Source organism: Mustelus asterias, chromosome 2, assembly GCF_964213995.1.
Source record: "Mustelus asterias chromosome 2, sMusAst1.hap1.1, whole genome shotgun sequence".
Classification (NCBI taxonomy): domain Eukaryota; kingdom Metazoa; phylum Chordata; class Chondrichthyes; order Carcharhiniformes; family Triakidae; genus Mustelus; species Mustelus asterias.
Window position 1 is genome coordinate 23,841,289 of NC_135802.1, and position 21,035 is coordinate 23,862,323.

Below are 21,035 nucleotides of genomic sequence, written 5' to 3' on the forward strand. Positions count from 1 at the left end.
GCACATTCTCCCCGTGTCTGTGTGGGTTTCCTCCATGTGCTCTGGTTTCCTCCCACAGTCCAAAGATGTGCGGGTTAGGTTGATCGGCCATATTGCTCCTTAGTGTCCCAGGATGTGTAGATGAGGGGGATAATAAGCGGGGATTATGTGAGGTTACAGGGAGAGAACCTGGGAGGGGCTTTTGTCAGTGCAGACCTAATGGGCCGAATGGTCTCCTTATGCACTATAAGAACTCTATGATTCGGATACTGAAGCAGTTCACATCCAAATGCAACAAGACCTGGACAATATCCAGGCTTGGGCTGAAAAGTGGCAAGTGATATTCGCACCACACAAGTGCCAGGCAATGACCATCTCCAACAAGAGAGGATCAAACCATCATCCCATGATATTCCCCCCGGGAAGTGTTCCATTACAATCCTGACGTGTTGCCTCTACTTGCCTGGATGAGTGCAGCTCCAACAACACTCAAGAAGCTTAACATCATCCAGGACAAAGTGGAGGAAGTCGAGAAATGCGGATGGTGGTTTGCCTCCCTGGTGCCGGGATCAGGGATGTTTCCGACCGTATCCAAGAAATCCTGAAATGGGAGGGAGAGGAGCCAGAGGTCGTGGTGCATACTGGTACCACTGACATAGGCAGGAAAGGGGAAGGGGTTATGAAAAGAGAATATAGGAAGTTAGGTAGGGAGTTAAGAAGGAGGAACGCAAAGGTAGTAATCTCGGGATTGCTGCCTGTGCCACGAAACAGTGAGGAAAGGAACAGAATAAGGTGGAGGATAAATGCGTGGCTGAGGGATTGGAGCAGGGGTCAGGGATTCAGGTTCCTGGATCATTGGGACCTCTTTAGTACAGGTGTGACCTGTACAAAAAGGACGGGTTTCACTTAAATCCCAGGGGGACCAATATCCTGGCGGGAAGGTTTGCTAAGTCAACTGGGGAGTGTTTAGAATGGTTGGGGGGTGGGAATCAAAATCAGGTGACTGGGAGAGAGAAGGTTAGCTTAAAAATAAAAGGAGCTTGTAGACAGTGTGAGAAGGAGGATAGGCAGGTGACGGAGAAGGGGAGCGCTCAGACCGAAGGGTTGAGATGTGTGTATTTTAACGCGAGGAGTGTAGTGAACAAAATGGATGAGCTTAGAGCGTGGATCGCTACTTGGAAGTGTGATGTGGTGGCCATTACAGAGACTTAGTTATCTTGGACAGGACTGGATACTTCAAGTGCCGGGTTTCAGATGTTTCAGGAGGGACAGGGAAGGAGGCAAAAGAGGTGGGGGAGTGGCACTGTTGATCAGGGATAGTGTCACGGCTGTAGAAAAGATGGATGCCACAGAGGGATTGTCTGCGGAATCTCTGTGGGTGGAGGTTCGCAACAGGAAGGGGTCAATAACTTTACTAGGTATTTTCTATAGGCCGCCCAATAGTCGCAGGGCTGTGGAGGAGCAGATTGGGAAGCAGATCCTGGAGAGATGTGATAATAACAGAGTGGTCGTGATGGGAGATTTTAATTTCCCAAATATCAATTGGAATATCCCTAGGGTAAGGAGTTTAGGTGGGGAGGAGTTTGTTAGGTGTGTTCAGGAGGGCTTCCTGACACAGTATGTGGATAAGCCTACAAGAGGCGAGGCTGTACTTGATTTGGTATTAGGGAATGAACCTGGGCAGGTGTCAGATCTCTCAGTGGGAGAGCATTTTGGGGATAGTGATCATAACTCTGTCTCCTTTACATTAGCATTGGAGAGAGATAGGATCAGTCAAGCTCGGAAAGTGTTTATTTGGAGTAAGGGCAATTATGAGGCTATTAGGCAGGAAATTAGAGGCATAAATTGGAAGGAGGTTTTCTCAGGGAAATGTACAGAAGAAATGTGGCAAATTTTCAAGGAAAATTTGTCTGGAGCTCTGCACAGCAACATTCCAATGAGACAGGGGAGTTATGGTAGGTTACAGGAACCATGGTGCACGAAAGCTGTAACGAATTTAGTCAAGAAGAAAAGAAAAGCCTACAAAAGGATCAGGGAGCTAGGTAATGCTAGAAATCTAGAAGAGTATACAACTAGTAGGAAGGAACTTAAGAGGGAAATTAGAAGAGCAAAAAGAGGTAATGAGAAGGCCTTGGCAGACAGGGTAAGGAAAAACCCCAAGGCATTCTACAAGTGTGTTAAGAGCAAGAAGATAAGATGTGAACGAATAGGACCTATCAAATGTGACGGTGGGAAAGTCTGTATAGAACCGGTAGAAATAGCAGAGGTATTCAATGAATACTTTACTTCAGTATTCACAGTGGAAAAGATCTTGGTAGTTGCAGTGTAGACTTGCAGTGGACTGAGAAGATTGAGCATGTGGACATTAGGAAAGAGGATGTGTTGGAGCTTTTGAAAAGCATCAAGTTAGATAAATCGCCGGGACCAGATGGATGTACGCCAGGTTACTGTGGGAGGCGAGGAAAGAGATTGCTGAGCCTCTGGCGATGATCTTTGCGTCATCAGTGGAGACGGGAGAAGTTCTGGAGGATTGCGGATGTGGTTCTGTTATTCAAGAAAGGGAGAAGAGATAGCCCAGGAAATTATAGACCAGTGAGTCTAACCTCAGTGGTTGGTAAGTTGATGGAGAAGATCCTGAGAGGCAGGATTTATGAACATCTGGAGAGTAATAAGAACATAAGAAATAGGAACAGGAGTAGGCCAGCTAGCCCCTCGAGCCTGCCCCGCCATTCAATGAGATCACGTATGATAGTATGATCAGAAATAGCCAGCACGGCTTTGTCCAAGGCAGATCATGCCTTACGAGCCTAATTGAATTTTTTGAAGATGTAACTAGACACATAGACGAGGGAAGAGCGGTAGATGTAGTTTATATGGATTTCAGCAAGGCGTTTGATAAGGTGCCCCATGCAAGGCTTATTGAGAAAGTGAAGGGGCATGGGATACAAGGGGACATTGCTTTGTGGATTCAGAACTGGCTTGCCCACAGAAGGCAAAGAGTGGTTGTAGATGGGTCTTTTTCAGCATGGAGGTCGGTCACCAGTGGAGTGCCCCAGGGATCTGTTCTGGGACCCTTGCTCTTTGTGATTTTTATAAATGACCTGGATGAGGAAGTGGAAGGATGGGTTGGCAAGTTTGCTGATGACACAAAGGTTGGTGGTGTTGTGGATAGTGTAGAGGGATGTCAGCAGTTGCAACGAGACATAGATAAGATGCAAGACTGGGCGGAGAAGTGGCAGATGGACTTCAACCCAGATAAGTGTGTGGTGGTTCATTTTGGCAGGTCAAATAGGATGAAAGAATATAATATTAAGGGTAAGACGCTTGGCAGTGTGGAAGATCAGAAGGATCTTGGGGTCCGGGTTCATAGGACGCTCAAAGCAGCGTCGCAGGTAGAGGCTGTGGTTAAGAAGGCATATGGAATACTGGCCTTCATCAATAGAGGAATTGAGTTTAGAAATCAGGAGATAATGCTGCAGCTGTATAGGACCTGGAGTACTGTGCCCAGTTCTGGTCGCCTCATTACAGAAAGGATGTGGAAGCCATAGAAAGGGTGCAGAGGAGATTTACAAGGATGTTGCCTGGATTAGGTGGCATGCCTTATGAGGATAGGTTGAGAGAGCTAGGTCTTTTCTCCTTGCAGAGGCGAAGGATGAGAGGTGACCTGATAGAGGTGTATAAGATGTTGAGAGGTATTGATAGAGTGGATTCTCAGAGGCTTTTACCCAGGGCTGAAATGGTTGCCACAAGAGGTCACAGGTTTAGGGTGCTGGGGAGTAGGTACAGAGGAGATGTTAGGGGTAAGTTTTTCACTCAGAGGGTGGTGGGTGCGTGGAATCGGCTGCCGGTAGTGGTGGTGGAGGCGGATTCGATAGGGTTTTTTAAGAGACTTTTGGATAAGTTCATGGAAGTTCGTAAGATAGAGGGTTATAGGTAAGCCTAGTAGGTAGGGACATGTTCGGTGCAACTTGTGGGCCGAAGGGCCTGTTTGTGCTGTAGCTTTTCTATGTTCTATGTTCTAACCCACTTGATTGTTATCCCATCTACAAATATTCAATCCCACCACCAACAATGAACAGTGGCAGCCGTATGTACCATCTACCAGATGCACTCCAAGAACTCACCAGTGTTCCTAACACCTTCCAAACCCACAACTACTACCATATAGAAGGACAAGGGCAGCAGATACCTGGGAACACCACTTCCTGGAGGTTCCCTTCCAAGTCGCTCACCATCCTGACTTGGAAACGTATGGCCGTTCATTCACTATCGCTGGGTCTGTTCACTCCCTAACAGCACTGTGGGTGTACCTGCACCTCAAGAACTGCAGTGGTTCAAGAAGGCAGCTCACCACCAGGGCAACTAGGATGGGCAATAAATGCTGGTCTCGCCAGCGGCTCCCACATCCCGTTAATGAATTAAAAAGTAGTTTGATAGTTCTCTGGATTTTACATTCAATCTTTGTTTTTGCAGGCTTGGGCTGAAAGATCAACAGGAGAGGGAAATTATTCATGTTCTTGTTCACTGCTGCCTACAAGAAAAAGTATTTAATCCTTTCTATGCTTTCCTCGTGGAAAAGTTCTGTGTGTATGACAGAAGATTTCAGGTACTGCTAGTTTTACAATGATTTAACCATTTTAAAACTTCAAAAATTTTAATTATATTTAATCTTTTTTATCAGCAGTGTTTGTGAAATTAAAAAGAGAGTATTTCTTTTTCTCATCTTTTATTTAAGCATTGTAGAGTTTGCACTTCTGTGTTGGTAAAGTTGTTTATGTTCTTAATTCTAAATGCAAAGGCCCAGAAATTGCATGGACCAGCAATCCAAGACTTTTGTCATGATCAGGCCCATTGATCACTTCCATTGCTTACCCAAGAAAATTGGCAAGTTTGGGTGAGATTACCAAAGGCACATGAAGGGGTACAGGGAAAAAGCAGGGGAATGAATAGCTATGAATCATGATGCTTGTTTGGAGAGCCAGTGCAGACACACTGAACCAAATGTCTGCCTCCTTTTGTGAATCTGTGATCTTTTGAGAGAGAGAGAGAGACCAGTAGCATATTGCACGCTGATAACTGGCATCCAGAGTCATCCTACACTAAACTCCCTTGGGGAAGCATTTATTTTACATTTATATTTTGCAACTGAAACAATGGCAACAAACCCATATTTGAAATAGCAAGAAAGCTGCAAGTGTCCCTTGGCTATTATGGTGTTTTAGACTTAACATAATCGATCATAGCGTAGAAGGTGACCTGCATGTAAGACAATCCCATTTTGTGGCACCAAAATGCATTCTTAAGCCTATGAATAAAAGCAAATTACTGCGGATGCTGGAATCTGAAACCAAGGGTGGAAGAGTTCCAGGGTGGAAGAGTCAATTACTAGGAGACATAGGTTTAAAGTGCGAGGGGCAAGGTTTAAAGGAGATGTACGAGATAGGTTTTTTACGCAGAGGCTGGTGGGTGACTGGAACTCGCTGCCGGGGGAGATCGTGGAAGCAGATACGGTAGTGACTTTTAAGGGGCATCTTGACAAATACATGAATAGGATGGGAATGGAGGGATATGGTCCCCGGAAAGGTAGGGGGCTTTAGTTCAGTCAGGCAGCACGGTCGGTGCAGGCTTGGCGGGCCGAAGGGCCTGTTCCTGTGCTGTAATTTTCTTTGTTCTTTGTTCAAAAGAGAAAATGCTGGAAAATCTCAGCAGGTCTGGCAGCATCTATAAGGAGAGAAAAGCGCTTTGGTGTTGATACTTTGACAAAGGGTCATCTGGACTCGAAATGTCAGCTCTTTTCTCTCTCTCAGATGTTGCCAGACCTGCTGAGATTTTCCAGCATTTTCTCTTTTGGTTTCTTAAGCCTATACTTGGTGTGTGAGTTACTGTCCACCCCGCCCCCATTTTTCAGCTAATACGTGTGGCGCCCTGCGCTCACGCAGAGCAGACTGTGCCTGGCAACAGACAAACAGAGATAAGTCCCCCTGCACCCACACCAGCAATTCACATTTTGTACTCAGCATATAAGTCAACCCTCATTTTGGAAGCATATTTCAAAGCTTCAAAGGTCAATGTATATGCTGTGATCTGCGGTAACATGTTTTATTACTATATAATCAGTTTTGTAACTTCTATAAAAGCAAAAAACAGAAAATGCTGGAAAATCTCAGCAGGTCTGACAGCATCTGTGGGGAGAGAAGAGAGCCAACGTTTCGAGTCTAAATAACCCTTCGTCAGAACCTATTCAAGCAGAAATTCTGCATTTATGACTATGGCTATTTGTAGTCATTTCCACCATAGTTGATTTCACAGCCAACCTGGATGTTACACTGTAAAGATGCACTTTCACAGACTTCATTAATGAACACAATAGGTATTTATTCATAAGAATTGTACAGCAGCCTCATGGCTGTAGCTAGCTCCCAAAATGTCTCTACCTAGGAGCCTCTCTCACCATGGAGTGATTCCACACCGGGTCCCGCTTGGTCACACAGGCCAAGTGACCCTGACTCTGCTGTGTTGCCCTTAAAGGGACAATCACCACGTACACAAAAGTAATAGTACGCAGTTTGTATGTTGTTTCTCTCCCATCCCATTCTTAGGGGCTCCCAGGCGCTTCAAGTTGGTGATGTGGTCACCAAGTTGCTTGATGGTCTTGACCTGCTCATCCAGAAAGTGAGTCTCCAGAAAGTCACACAGATGAGGGTCAGTCCATATATTTCCTCAAATCTTGAAATTTGTACTCATTCAAAAATGAGTAAATTCAAGCTTTAGACAGTCGCTGTTAATGCTGTGATGTTAGCAGGGCCACTAGATCAAAAATACTTTTGAATGCTTTGACAGTAAGAAGGATTTTACAACTGATTCTTTTTCAAATTACTGTCAAGCACCATTTCTGTCACAGTAACCCAGGAAACTGATTTCAGTGCCGCCTTCTTCGACTATACAATTATTTTCTAGTAGTTTAATTATTTGGATCAGAACCCCTCCCTTCTTTGCTTGATTCTAAAATGCTTTGGAATGTCTTGAGATTATGAAAATGCTATATAAATGCAAGTCTTTTTTTCATTATTTTGATGGATGTCGAAGGAATTGGCTTGTGGTTTTTCATATAGTTAGTCCTATGTAAGGTAATCAATTTGGAACAGGAAGCAATTTGTTAACTTGAAGGATGTCCATTAACAAAAGTGAAAACAGATATAGGTGTGACTGTTGATTAATGACTGAAAACTTTGTCAATATATAGTTGATTGCACAAAGCTAATAATTTATTAGAGAGTTTCTCAAAGCTACTTGGCTGTAAAATAAAACTAATTAAAATAATTTAATCTTGAATAGATTAGTTGAGAGACAAATTTGAACAATTGTGCACAATTTCGACACCCCACCATTTTTAAAGTGCATTGATATATTAGCAGGTTCAAAGAACAGCAACAAGAATGATTGAGACTTGGGGCTCTGAGTTATGAGGAACGCCTCAGAGCCAAACTCGGTTTCATTTGAGTAAAGTAGATTTGGGAAGGGGCAAGGCCTGATGTATTTAATGTGCAGGCAGACATTGATAATATGAATGAAAACTGACTACATAACCTGCACAGTGAGCCTAGATCTGTGAACAATGTGAAACTAAAGAGTGCTGTGTCAACTGACACCTTCAAAGAGGTGCTGTATTTTTTAAAAATTGGAATTAGGCTAAACATTAAAGGGATAAGTGTGAATACTAGAAGTTAAGAACAAGCACCCTCCGGGCGCTCCGGTTTCCTCCTACAGTCCAAAGATGTGCGGGTTAGGTTGATTGGCCATGTTAAATTGACCCTTAGTGCTCCAGCATGTGTAGGTTAAAGGGATTAACAGGGTAAATATGTGAGGTTATGGGGATAGGGCCTAGGTGGGATTGTTGTCAGTGCAGACTCGATGGGCCGAATGGCCTCCTTCTGCAGTGTAGGGTTTCTATGCTTCTAAGAAGGGCACTTCTCTACCCCAATAGTTGAGCAAATAACTAGCTACTTCTAGCCCAGAAGTACTAACTGCGTTCCTTAATAGTAATGCGATTGCTTCAATTCATTCAGCTGTTTAGGTTTACAAGTGAATTAGAATGCACTTACCTGACAAGTTTCTTCCGCTGAAGACAAACATGACTGCATGCAATATTTGTTTTATCCCTGTTAACATAATGTCTGTGCTTAAAGCTGGCCTTGAGCGTTAAATGCTGACATGTTCACAATTTGAGAGATAGCAGCAAAAAAAAAACTCCCTTTAAAATAAAGCCAACGTTATTTATTACAAGTTAAATTGCATTTTACCTCTGTTTACCAAATCAAGATATTGGCACTTTGCAGTGTTTTACAGGTGTCATTTAACATTTGCTCTAATAATTTAAGCTGATGCATTTTTTTGTGATGTGGTATTGATTTTAAAGTGGATTGACTGAAATGGTTTAGAAATCCTAACAATGTAATAGTATATTTCAGATTGCTTTATTAGGAGGTAACAGTTATGGAGAATATAGCTTCATTTCTTTTCAATGCATGTAGGTTTGAGAATTGTCAAATGTCTGGCGTCTAAAGATATCAACTAAAAAGTCATTTTGAGTGAAGAACTAATTTTTACAAGTGCCCTCCTGACTCAATTCTGACAACCACCAAAGCGTTTCTGCATTCTTGATTAACAAGGGATAGGCAGGAATGTGGGGTCGGGGTTGAAATTACAATCAGATCAGCCAAGATCTTATTGAATAGTGGAGCAGGCTCAAGGGCCTACTCCTGCTCCTAATCTGTATGTTTGCAGCATGTAAGAAGATCCTGGAGTTAACATGGACTAGTTTTTGACTCCATCATCAAAAGATGTCAGCAGAATCTGATGTGTGTAAACCCTCATGACTTTATATGGGGATTTTTGCCCCTTCAGTGCGCTGCTTGAAAATTTTTATCTGCCATTTTAATCACGTGAAAATTTCTGTAAAAGGAGTTGGAATGAGGGGCAAAATATAATAAACACAAAAGCTTGAATAGTAATGAATCAGCTCCTGCGTTATTTAGTACACTTGGTCATTGATTTTCAGTTTTGATTTTTGTTAATGTAAATTTGGTAATTGAAAATTGAATATAGAATGCATACTATAACCTGCGAGAGAGTTTGTCCTGCTCAACTGGACTTACAGACCAAAACTATTAAATCTGAGAACTTTATTTTCAATCTTGCCAACCTATAAAGGTGCTTAGAGTCACTAAACATTCATAGATTTTTTTTAAATTTCTTTTTGATCCTTCAACCCTAATAGATGACATTCCAATTCAGCATGTGGGATCGCTTCCGAGAATTGAAGAACATGACCAATGTGGCAACCACAAACTTGGTTCGTCTCCTTGTTCACCTTCTCAGCAGGAAAGTGGTATCTCTGTCCATCTTTAAGGTGAGTGCATTCTGAAAACAAAATTATTACTCTTCCGAACATAATCTCTTATTGTACAAGATCTTGACTCAGAGATTCCAGTCAGCAGTGGAGTGGGGAGACAAGCTACTGACCAAGTTCAAAACTGTGACCTTACTGGCCTTGCCTTCTTTGCACTGGATCATTAGGAACCTCCTGTTACAGCATTCATCCATCAGTGATGCCATGCCCCATTTCACATCATTCGGGATATTTTCAGAAGAGAGCTAAAGGTGTCGGGCTTGAGTGATGCTGGGGGAGGGTGTGCATGTGAGCAGAGGAGGTGTTGCTCGGGTTGTGAGCAGAGCTGAGAGTGCCAGAGAGGAGGTGAGCACTGCTGGTTGGTTGGGGGACAACTGGGGAGGAGGGATGAGTGTTTTGGCATTGTCTAAAAGGGCTGTGCCCCTAAACAACCTTTGCGCCTGCTAAGGACAACTTTAAATAAATTAGGCTAAAAATCTGTGGAAGTATTGAGAAAATGGTCCAAGCTTACACGCTGACAACGCCATGGGCCCATCAGCAGGGCTCCCACCAAGCTATTTCTGCTGGCAAACTGGAGATTCCGGGTTTCGGCTTAAATCAGCTACTCGAATCTCCTAAGATCTGACCCATTCATAGAATCACGACAGTACAGAAGAGGCCATTCGGCCCATTGAGTCTGCACCGACTCTCTGACAGAGCATCTTGCCCAAGGCCCTCTCCCGCGCCTTAAGACCACACATTTCCACCTAATCTGCACATTTTTGGACTGTGGGAGGAAACCAGAGCACCCAGAGGAAATCCCCACACACGGGGAGAATGTGCAAACTCCACACAGACTATCACCAAAGGTTGGAATTGAACCCAAGTCCCTGGAGCTGTGAGGCAGCAGTGCTAACCACTGTGCCACCATGCCACCCTATTAGATCTGGAACACCATGCCTTTTGCAAGTTCAGTTTGCACCTAAATTAGGCAGCATACATTAACTGTTTCTCTCTCCACAGATGCTGCCAAATCTACTGAGTTCTTGCACCATTTTCTGCTTTTATTTCAACTCAGTTAGTCCTTGCTAACTGTATATAACATTGGAAGCAGGAAAGAAATCTCATGTTTCCCAGCAGAAAGTCTTCCTCAGAGGGTGTACTGGAGAGTTTCTCACATAAAACGTTTATATGTTGTTTTGTTGTCTGGTGATCTGCTGTAAAAGAGCGTTTTTAATGCAAATTTTAGATATTTTTCTTCCTGGAAAAGTATGAACCTCATTTACAAAGAAGTGAGAGAGCAAGTGATGGTAACTTATCATAGTGCAAAATGTAAATGGAATTTCCTTATCAGTACAACATGAGAGGAAAAAAAGTAAATCATCTGATGCGTACGAGAGGATAATCAGGAAGCCTTCTTTTCACAAGTAAACCATAAAACCACTAGAGATGTAGCAGGATGCCAGACAACTTGAGCTGATGGCATTAGCATCTGAGTGACTAATGTCTCATTTATGCCTTAGAACCACCCAGTTGGAAAGCTTTTGGAAGCGTGTGAAATTTTATAACAGCAAAAGAATTATGGTTGGTGTTGCAAAAAAGGGAAAATGCCAGCCTCTTATTACTCGCCATGGAAGTCAGTCATGGAGATTCCGTGATGGCTTAATTATTTTATCAGTAAGTAGTCAAGCCTTGCACATCAGAGCAGCTACTAAAGTTGATCCTTGGCCTATGCTCTGTTTGCTGATCTTGACTAAATAAGAATAAAGCACCTTAATTGCTTTCCTGGGTTATCAGGGGGAAATGGCCAAAACTTCCGCTCCAGTAACTTTGTACTCAAGAGTTCATGTTGGGTGAGAACTCAAGTTGGCCTGAAATGGTGCTTCCAATTATCAAATAACCTGCCTTTGCAACCCTGCAATCATAGTCTTGCTAACAAGGTTCACATATAAATAACACTCATTTGGGTGAGCAGGAGGATACTAGCCCCTGTGAAATCATACATCAGCGAGAAAATTAAGGAAAGAAGGTCATAGCCATGGTCAATGCTTTTACCAAGGAACTGTTCATTTGTTTGAAAATAAAGCACTGTGCAAAGTATTATTCATTATTTAACCACACTTAATCCTTCATCACAGGTTTGCTTGTATTTTAATCATTTAATATATTTGAGGTGTAATGGCATACAATATTGCAATTACAATCTCTGTAATTCTGTTTCCCAATGAAGTGAATAAAATTTGAGAAGTGGATTTTCAAGAACTTCCAATATATTTTGTTCTCTAACAGGGCTGTTAACCCCATTTTCTACAGATAGGAGCTTCAGATTCAAATCCTCAGTTCTGGTGGGCAACAATACAATTTATATACAATATATCAAAATGCTGGAGAGAAACGGAGTTAAGCTTTCATGTCGATAACCTTTCTCATCATCTCTTATCATTTAAGGAAAATAATCAAAAATGGCCACTGAAACAAAGAAATATTAGGAAATTAAAATGTAGCCAAAAGGATTACTTTTAAGGAGGACTGTCGGGGTTTTTCAGAGACCGAAGTATTATGCTGGCTTTTATTCGGGAGATTTCTCTTTATTAAATACAGCTCAGCAAATACAAAGAACTCACGGAGACAGTAAATTCCGGTTGAAGACATACTTTATTTTGCCCAGGCCTGGGCCACATGTAAAGGAGAACAATTTGAGGCAGCTCAAATTACTCTAAATTACATTATTAAGATGTACTGCAATTATACGTTTCTCAGAAATTATTTGCCTGCGTACTCTGTCATCCTAACTAGATGAGCCAATCATGTTAATAGGATTTATTTACCTTGGCCAATAACATTCTACCCTCTGGCGACATGAAAATACATAGGTCTGTAAAGTCCAGAAATTCCTGCCCGCTGTCTCTTGGCAACACAATTATGTAAGTCCGTAGAGTTTAAAAATTTCCTTTCTCGCTCTCTGCTAGCAATTCCTTATCGGAAGAAATTGAATCATTCCATTCATTCTAGTGTCTGGAAAACTTGTACTTTCTATAAACCATACTGATAAAAACTGTGCTCTATGGCTGAATTGCTCTTAAAGAATATGGTTCATCTTACTCAGCTTTTATCCCATTATGCTTTGAGGCAGTCTGTAGTTGGCCAAGGTGTACATTTTAATACAGAATTTTAAAAAGACGTTTTAAATTCTCTAACAATGGTTATATGTGTTTCTGTGCAAAAGAATACCTTTGTAACTCAAGGTACTTTGTACTTTTTCCATTCTATATTCACTCTAAATTAGTTTTATCTTAATAGTCAAGTTATCCTAAATCCCTCTAACAAGGACCTTAAAGGAAAAGAGAAGGGGAGAGTTTCAGGAATGGAATTCTAGTGTACAGGCCATACCTTTCACAGCTGCAACTTCCCTGCTTTTGTATTCAGTGCCTCTACTCATAGAGTTCAAGATCCCAAATGCTTTACCAAACACTCTCTCAATTTATGAAAAGTTAGTATCAGAATTATGATGGGACACGTTTCTACATAAGAACACCGTATAATTGAAGCTGATTTATGAAGAAATGCAGTTGAGCACATGCTGTGATCAGAGTATGTATCCAGACAGAGAAGTAATTTTATATTTAGCACTTTGGCATGAATCTCCAATATTCTCGGTGTCTTGTTGTGGTGATTGTCACTTTAAGGACAACACAGCAAAAGAAAGTCACCTGGCTTGAGGGACCAATTGGGACTAACAGTGGTTAATGACCCCAGAGGGTGGAGTCCTATCTTAGACAGCAGATGGTCTGATGATATGTAGGGATATGTAGCAGCCTCTGTACAGCTTTTTCCTTGTTAATACATAGTTTTTGTGTTCCCAATGAAGTCTGGAAGTGGACATCATTACACTTGTACAACCCAGTTTTAATAGAAAATTTATGTTCTCAAGCTGGTAAGTGAAGAAAGCTTACACAACTCATTCATTGCTGTATCAAGTCTCATTCCTGCTGACCTATATTGGCTTCCAGTTGGGAAATGCCTCCCTTTTAAAATTCTTACCCTTGTTTTCAAAACACGTGATGATCCTGCCCCGCCCAATCCTTGTAACCTCCTCCAGCTCTAGAACCCTACAGGATCTTTGCACTCCTCCAATTCTGGTCTCTCACATGTCCCAATATTAATCACAATCTGCAGTGTTTTCAGCTGCCTCGGCCCTAAGCTCTGGAATTCCTTCCCGAAACCTCTCCGCCTCTCTCTTTGAAGATACTCCTTCACTTTGACCAAGAAATCATCTATCATAATATTGGCTCACTTGGCTCAATGTTAAATTACATTTGGTAACACTTCTATGATGCACCTTGTGACATTTTGTTACATTTAAAGGTGCTACATAAATGCAAGTTTAGTTTTTGTGATATCTACTAGATGAGGCTAAGAAAGCTATGTAGTCAATGCAATGAATTTCTAGAATGTTTTGGGACAGTTATCAAGAAAAATACCTTTTAGAATCAACAAAGGGGAAGGCCATGTTAGATTTAAGGTTAATGAACCAGAATAAGTTAATCTGGTGGTAAGCAAGAATCTTGCAAACAGTGATAAATTGAATTAGTTTTAAGTTAGATTTGGGAGAGGTGAAAGAGTCATAAAACAAAGTTTAAATAAGGTAAACTTTGAAGGCCTGAGAAATGAATTAATTTCAATAAACTGGGTAGAACTTTGAAAAGGTAAATCTGAAGCCAATCATTGGGAAGTATTCAAAAATGTATTTGATCTGATACAAAAGCAGATGAAAATTTGATGAAAATCTGATGAAAGCAGAGGCCCCACTTGTGCGATTAACCAACATTGTCAACATAGGACAGTTTTAGGCTAATCAAAAAAGCTTACATAATTGCATGGAAAAGTAGCATTCCAGCAGAGAAAACCACAAAGGGATACAAAGAAAGTTGTAAGAGATAGAAAGTGGAATATTAAAAATCAAACTTTGAAGGGATATTAAGCGAACAACGGAAGTTTTAGTCATACTCTACCAAGAGTAGTATGTAGTAGAAGCTGAACTGGATGAACATTGCTAAGTTTTTGTCTGACAATTGGGCGGCACAGTGGTTAGCACTGCTACCTCACAGCGCTAAGGACCCAGGTTCAATTCCCGACTTGGGTCACTGTCTGTGTGGAGTCTGCACGTTTTCCCCGTGCCTGTCTGGGTTTCATCCCACTGTCCGAAAGACGTGTTGGTTGGGTGCATTGGCTATGCTAAATTCTCCCTCGGTGTACCCGAACAGGAGCCGGTGTGTGGTGACTAGGGGATTTTCACAGTAACTTCATTGCAGTGTTAATGTAAGCCTACTTGTGACTAATAACTAAACTTACTTCCTTACTTTCCTATGTCATAAATTATGCTGTGGGAGGCTTTCTGCTGTGGTACCGGGGGAGGCATAATAAATTATGCTCCCAGGAAACAACAATACAGATGAAATAATAGGAATTGGTAGTTTAGTTAAATGAGCAATTATAGGTTTTCACAGCAGAAGAGGGCAAAACACAAATGAATCTAAAAATAAGACGTGGAGGAACTTAATATAAGTTCTTTGAAAATGTTAAAGCTCTCATTAGATCCCATTTGGGGTACTGTATTCAGTTCTGGCACTGTATCTCTTGTAGGATATATGGATGGGTGCAGTACAGAATGAAACCAGGCCTAAAGTAGTTAATTTGTGAGAACAGGTTACATAGACTATGCCCCCTTGAATAAGAAGAATAGGTGCTGATCTGTTTGAGGTGTTTAAGATGTTTATTTGTTACGGACAGGAGGGAGGTTAGTTTAAACCGCTAATTTCTCCTCTCACCAACCATCCATAGACAGAAAGGTGTTTTGATTTTTTTCCCTCTTTATACGCGGTGATGTATTTTCCAACTCCTCGGTTTTTGTGTGATCCAATTTTCTACAACAACCTATAAGTTCTATAAGATGAACTTAAAAAGGGTTGGTTTATTGCACACATTCAAAGCATGAAAGGAGGGCCGCAACGTTGCCTCCACACTCGGACAGTGAGGAGAGGGACAGAGCAAAGAAGGATTTACAATACAGAGACCACAGAGGAGATAAATATTGGTTCACGTGGGTTCCAGAGTACAACCTAGGCTGAGCCTTTTGCTGTGCATGTGGCTGCGAGTCAGATGTTAAAGAGCTGACTAAGCTCTTCAGCTTGGCATGACATTATTACTTGTTCAACAAGCTAGCAGCCTATGTCATATGACCACCCATCTCTGAACTTTGTCTTCAACAAAGGATTTGTATACATCATCTAGAATTTGGCTGGGTCCCAAAGGATACTTATCATTCCAGCCATTATGAGTTGAGAGGAAGGTTGGAAGGGCTGTTGTCTTAGCAAACCCTTCGTCTCCAGCTGGTAACTTTAGGTTATCAAATGCAAATGGACTTTGTATAACTCTTTCAAGTTGGGCTGTTGCAGTCCGTAGGTGATTGTTAGTGGCTCCTGAGAGCTAACGAGGTATGTGTTTTCCCAGAACTGCAAAGGGCCTTCCTTTGTTCTGGGGTCACAGCCAGATAGAACACAGAACAGGCCCTTCGGCCCACGATGTTGTGCCGAGCTTTGTCTGAAACCCAGATCAAGCTATTTCCTCCCTATCATCCCGAAGTACTCCATGTGCCTATCCAATAGCTTCTTAAATGTTCCTAAAGTTTCTGACTCCACTATCCCTGCAGGCAGTCCATTCCACACCCCAACCACTCTGAGTAAAAAACCTACCTCGGACATCCTTCCTATATCTCCCACCATGAACCCTATAGTTATGCCCCCTAGTTACCGCTCCATTCACCCGAGGAAATAGTCTTTGAACGTTCACTCTATCTATCCCCCTCATCATCTTATAAACCTCTATCAAGTCTCCTCTCAACCTCCTCTGCTCCAAAGAGAAAAGCCCAAGTTCCCTCAACCTTTCCTCATAAGACCTACCCTCCAAATCAGGCAGCATCCTGGTAAATCTCCTTTGCACTCTTTCCAGTGTCTCCACATCCTTCTTGTAGTGAGGTGACCAGAACTGCACACAATATTCCAAATGCAGTCTCACCAAGGTCCTGTACAGTTGCAGCATAACCCCACGGCTCTTAAACTCAAACCCCCTGTTAATGAACGCCAACACACTATAGGCCTTCTTCACGGCTCTATCCACTTGAGTGGCAACCTTCAGAGATCTATGGATATGAACCCCAAGATCTCTCTGTTCCTCCACATTCTTCAGAACCCTACCTTTGACCCTGTAATCCACATTTAAATTTGCCCTACCAAAATGAATCACCTCGCATTTGTCAGGGTTAAACTCCATTTGCCATTTTTCAGCCCAGCTCTGCATCCTATCTATGTCTCTTTGCAGCCTACAACAGCCCTCCACCTCATCCACTACTCCACCAATCTTGGTGTCATCAGCAAATTTACTGATCCACCCTTCAGCCCCCTCCTCCAAGTCATTTATAAAAATTACAAATAGCAGAGGACCAAGCACTGATCCCTTATGATCAACCATTTGAAAACCTTGTTCAGCCAAGGTCCAATTTTAATTTTACAGTGTATGCATATCTTTTATAAAAATATACAGTGTGAGATCTTCGCCCCTGACAATTTTCTTTGGTTAGGGTGGCCAGATGGGGTGGGGTGGCGGGGGCATCAACTTAAAGTTAGAGCTAGCCTGTTCAGTGGCTATTCCAGGAAGCATTTTTATACACGGACACACGCACTTTCGAAATCCAGGTTGATAGAGTTTTTGTTGGTTAAGGGTTTTATAGGATACATAGATGCAATACAGACAAGCCACGATCCCATTAAGTGGCAGAACAGACTTAAGGGGCTGAATGACCTTTTTTTTTTCTACTGAAAGCAATTTGTTTACCATATTTACCGTTTCAATATTGCAGGTAATTGAGTTCAGTGAACTGGATAAACCTAAAGTCAGGTTCCTGCGCCAAATTCTCCATAAACTACTTATGGACACAGAACCAGAAGAATTAGTGGCAATATTTCAAAGGTAAAATTTTGTAATTTATTATTTCTATTATTTTGTTTTTCATAATAACTAAAACAATGTCACTTGATTTTAAAATGGAGACTCGGATCAACATAACTAAAATATAACTTTCTGTGCCTTGCTTTCGATATTGAGTCATTAACTGTAAACCGCTTCAGATCTCACATGTTTACTTTGCCCCCCCCCCCCCCCCCCCAACCCAACCCACCAACCATATCTAATCTCCCTGTGCTCCTTCCATCTCCCAATGTTGGCAGTAGCCCCCAGGAGGACTTTGCAGGGTTTGACAGGGCATGGTGGTCTGTCCAGTTCATAGGGTTGGATACAACTAAGTGATTTTCTTAGCCATTTCAGCAGGCAGTTAAGAGTCACGTTGCTGTCAGTCTTGCCACAGGTACTTCCCTAAAGGAGCGTTAGTGCGACAGATATGTTTTTACAACAACAATGGTTTCCATGGCCATCATTACTAACCTAAAGGGGCATTAGCGAGCCAGATTACGACAATCAACAATGGTTCCAGATTTACTAATTTAATTTTTAAATTTAAACCTGTGCCCCCAGAGCACTAGGACTTTGAATTACAGTAATGTGATGCCACCACCTCCCCTTAAAATACTCGTTAATGCTTAACATTGCTACGGTTGCTATCAGCAATGTATGTAATCCAGATCATTGAAAATGGTGGCAAAGAGCTGTTGTGGAAATACTTTCCAGACTGAAATTGCTGCAACAATTAGACACTTTGAGGATCAAACAGATTTCAACATCCGGACCATTTTATAAGAGATTCTTTCCAGATATTAGTCTAATGTACAGCGACTTTCAAAACTTCAGTTTAGAGCTACAAATTTCAGACTCAATGATAATTAACTGTTCGTGACTTGAGCTGAGGAAAATTACATAATATTCCAAATATGCACTAGTCTTCTACAGTTAAGACGTTTAGGGAATGAATATCTATCCCCACTATTCATTCTGAATTCAGACTTCTGTCCCAGAAGGGTGGCACAGTGGTTAGCACTGCTGCCTCACAGCCCCAGGAACCCGGGTTCAATTTCGGCCTCGGGTCATTGTCTGTGTGGCATTTGCACTTTCTCCCTGTGTCTGCGTGAGTTTTCTCCGGGTGCTCCAGTTTCCTCCCACACTCCAAAGATAAAGGGTTAGGTTGTCCATGCTATATTGCCCCATAGTGTCAGGAGGATTAGCAGGGTAAATACGTGAGGTTACAGGGATAGGGCCTAGGTGGAATTGTTGTCAGTGTAGGCTCGATGGGCCAAATGACCTCCTTCTGCACTGTAGAGATTCTATTCTATGATTCTAACAGAATTCACCATGCAGTAAATCTGCAACATCCAGTTGATAATTTTTTGAATGTTACAAATTTTTAAATCTCTAATTGTTGATGTGAAATGAAACAAGGTTTTTTTTTAAAGGTCCTTATATTCTATCATTGCAGGATCTCTGGAATTTCAAAGCTGGCAATGTTGCGGGAAGGATTGAAACTCTTCATTACGCACTTCTTATTGAAGAATGCCTCCAGCCTGGGGACTTCAGAACAAGCCAATTTACTTAAAGAACATGTGGAAATCGTTGAAAAGGCTTTGCAAACTAAAGATACCGTACTGAAATTTTAACCTTCAAGCACAATATCGGTTTCATACCAACACGAATTGGAAAATCTGTTCATAACTTCATGTCCAACAAGCACCTGTCTCAGTATTTTAACTTGTAAGATCTGCATTGTGAAACAAGAGACTCTTTTTGCTGCTACATTTAAAAGAAAATGTTTCAAGCTTCTACACTTGTAGAAATGACCACTGGGTGGTGTACATGCATCTGGCTTTTCACTATGCCACTTTCAATACTGATATGGTTCAGATTACAATTTATAGCAAGTTATATTTCTATCTATATAGAAAATGCCAGTAATATATGTTCTGTTCAAGGGAATCCTTATAAACAAAAAATACAGCCAACTTCTATGTGAAATGAACTTTTATAGTCACCACGCTTGTGTTTGAACTCATACAATAGAATCCCAATAGTGCAGAAGGAGGCCATTCAGCCATCGAGCCTGCACTGACTCTCCAATGGAGCATCTTACCCAGGCCCACCCCACACCCTTACCCCGCTAATTCCCCTAACCTAACCTAAAACCAATCCACCTAACCGGCGCATCTTTGGCAGTAAACCAGAGCATCTGGAGAAAACCCATGCAGACATGGGGAGAACGTGCAAACTCCTCACAAACACACCTAAGGCTGGATCCCTAGCACTGTGATGCAACATTGCAAACTACTGTGCCACGTGGTTCTATCATAACTCACATAAAAATATCAAGGAAGGTATTCGTGGAAGCTGGGGCCATAAAATGAATTTGTTGGGTTGAAGAAAATCTGTTGCGTTCCTGTATGTTATTCAGTGACTTACTTGAAAAGTGTATATGTAGGGCATCAGGTGAGAATAGGATAAAACAGTACAGATGAATTCTACCCCTCCCCGTAGATATTTAATGCCTAGAAATATTGCCAACATCATTTATGTGCTGATGATACTGAGCTATATCTCTTCACTCCTCTCATGAACTCTTCACTGTCCTTATGTTGTCAGGTTGTCTTACACCAGTCCTGGATGAGTTGTGGTTTGTACCTCCTTGCCAATGACGCGCATTCCACGAACGAATAGTTTTAAAAAAACTTTGAGGAAAGTGAAATCATCTTCAGCCCTGCCCTTGCCACAAACTCTATCCCCTTTCCCAGTCATTAACTCAGATTGAACCAGAAAGTTTTCAATCTCTGCGTCCTATTTATTTCCAAATTAACCTTCCCATTTTATAATCCCTCCATCCCAAAAACTCTATTTCAAGATCTGTAATATTGTCTACGTAAAACTTTACGTTGGCCCATCTGTTGCTAAAACTCTCATCCATGTAATTTGTCAACTTTTGGTTTCACTATTCCCAAGCACCGCACACAGCCTTCTCCCTTCATTCCATGTTTCTATTCATCCAACCCCTGTTTGTGATCTACAACTGCAAAAACTTCTTGCTGGCCTCCATTTGTTCCTAGTTCTCTGATACTTCTAACCAGAACCCCACTCGTGGCCTATCCTGACTCTGGCACCTTGTACATACTCCCCTTCATACCACCATTGGCCACTACTGCAAGCTCTAAAGTTCTCTGTCTTTATGCATTTTTCTTTAAGACCATCCTTAAGATCCACCACTTTGACCATATCTCCTCCTTTGGCTTGATGCCCCCTCTGTATCTAATTGCATCTTTGAATTGCCTTGAGGTATTTATCTACAGTTAAGGTACTATATAAATGCAAATTATTGTGAAACAGATAATGTCCAAAAGTGCTTCTCAAAAAGTTTATGAAAATAAATGGTCATCTTAAACATGTTAAGTATCCATTAGTTTGTTTTCTATCCAGTGCAGACATTGGAATAAAAATGCTCTCGTGAACATGGAGAGCAGGTTTAAAATTCCTTCCCATCCCTCTCCCAAGTACCAATTTGACAGTTGTGCCTTATAGCTGATCTGTATTAACAAAAAATTATGTCTGGACTATGCTAGGGCTAAGTTTTTGCCCCAACATAATTCTTGCCAGATGTTATGAAATCAATAACATAAATAAATGC

At 41.7% G+C, this 21,035-nt stretch overlaps 1 protein-coding gene across 1 annotated transcript in view; it reads left to right on the plus strand.

The window, feature by feature from the left end:
- nom1 (nucleolar protein with MIF4G domain 1) overlaps window positions 1–20,796 on the plus strand; it is a 60,676-nt gene extending 39,880 nt beyond the window's left edge. Inside the window, exons 8-11 of the mRNA XM_078232371.1 lie at window positions 4,453–4,585; window positions 9,257–9,388; window positions 17,283–17,392; window positions 18,849–20,796. Of these exons, the coding sequence (XP_078088497.1) occupies window positions 4,453–4,585; window positions 9,257–9,388; window positions 17,283–17,392; window positions 18,849–19,026 (553 nt within the window). The 3' untranslated portion in view covers window positions 19,027–20,796. The remainder of the gene's footprint in view (window positions 1–4,452; window positions 4,586–9,256; window positions 9,389–17,282; window positions 17,393–18,848) is intronic.
- Window positions 20,797–21,035: the final 239 nt, after the last annotated feature.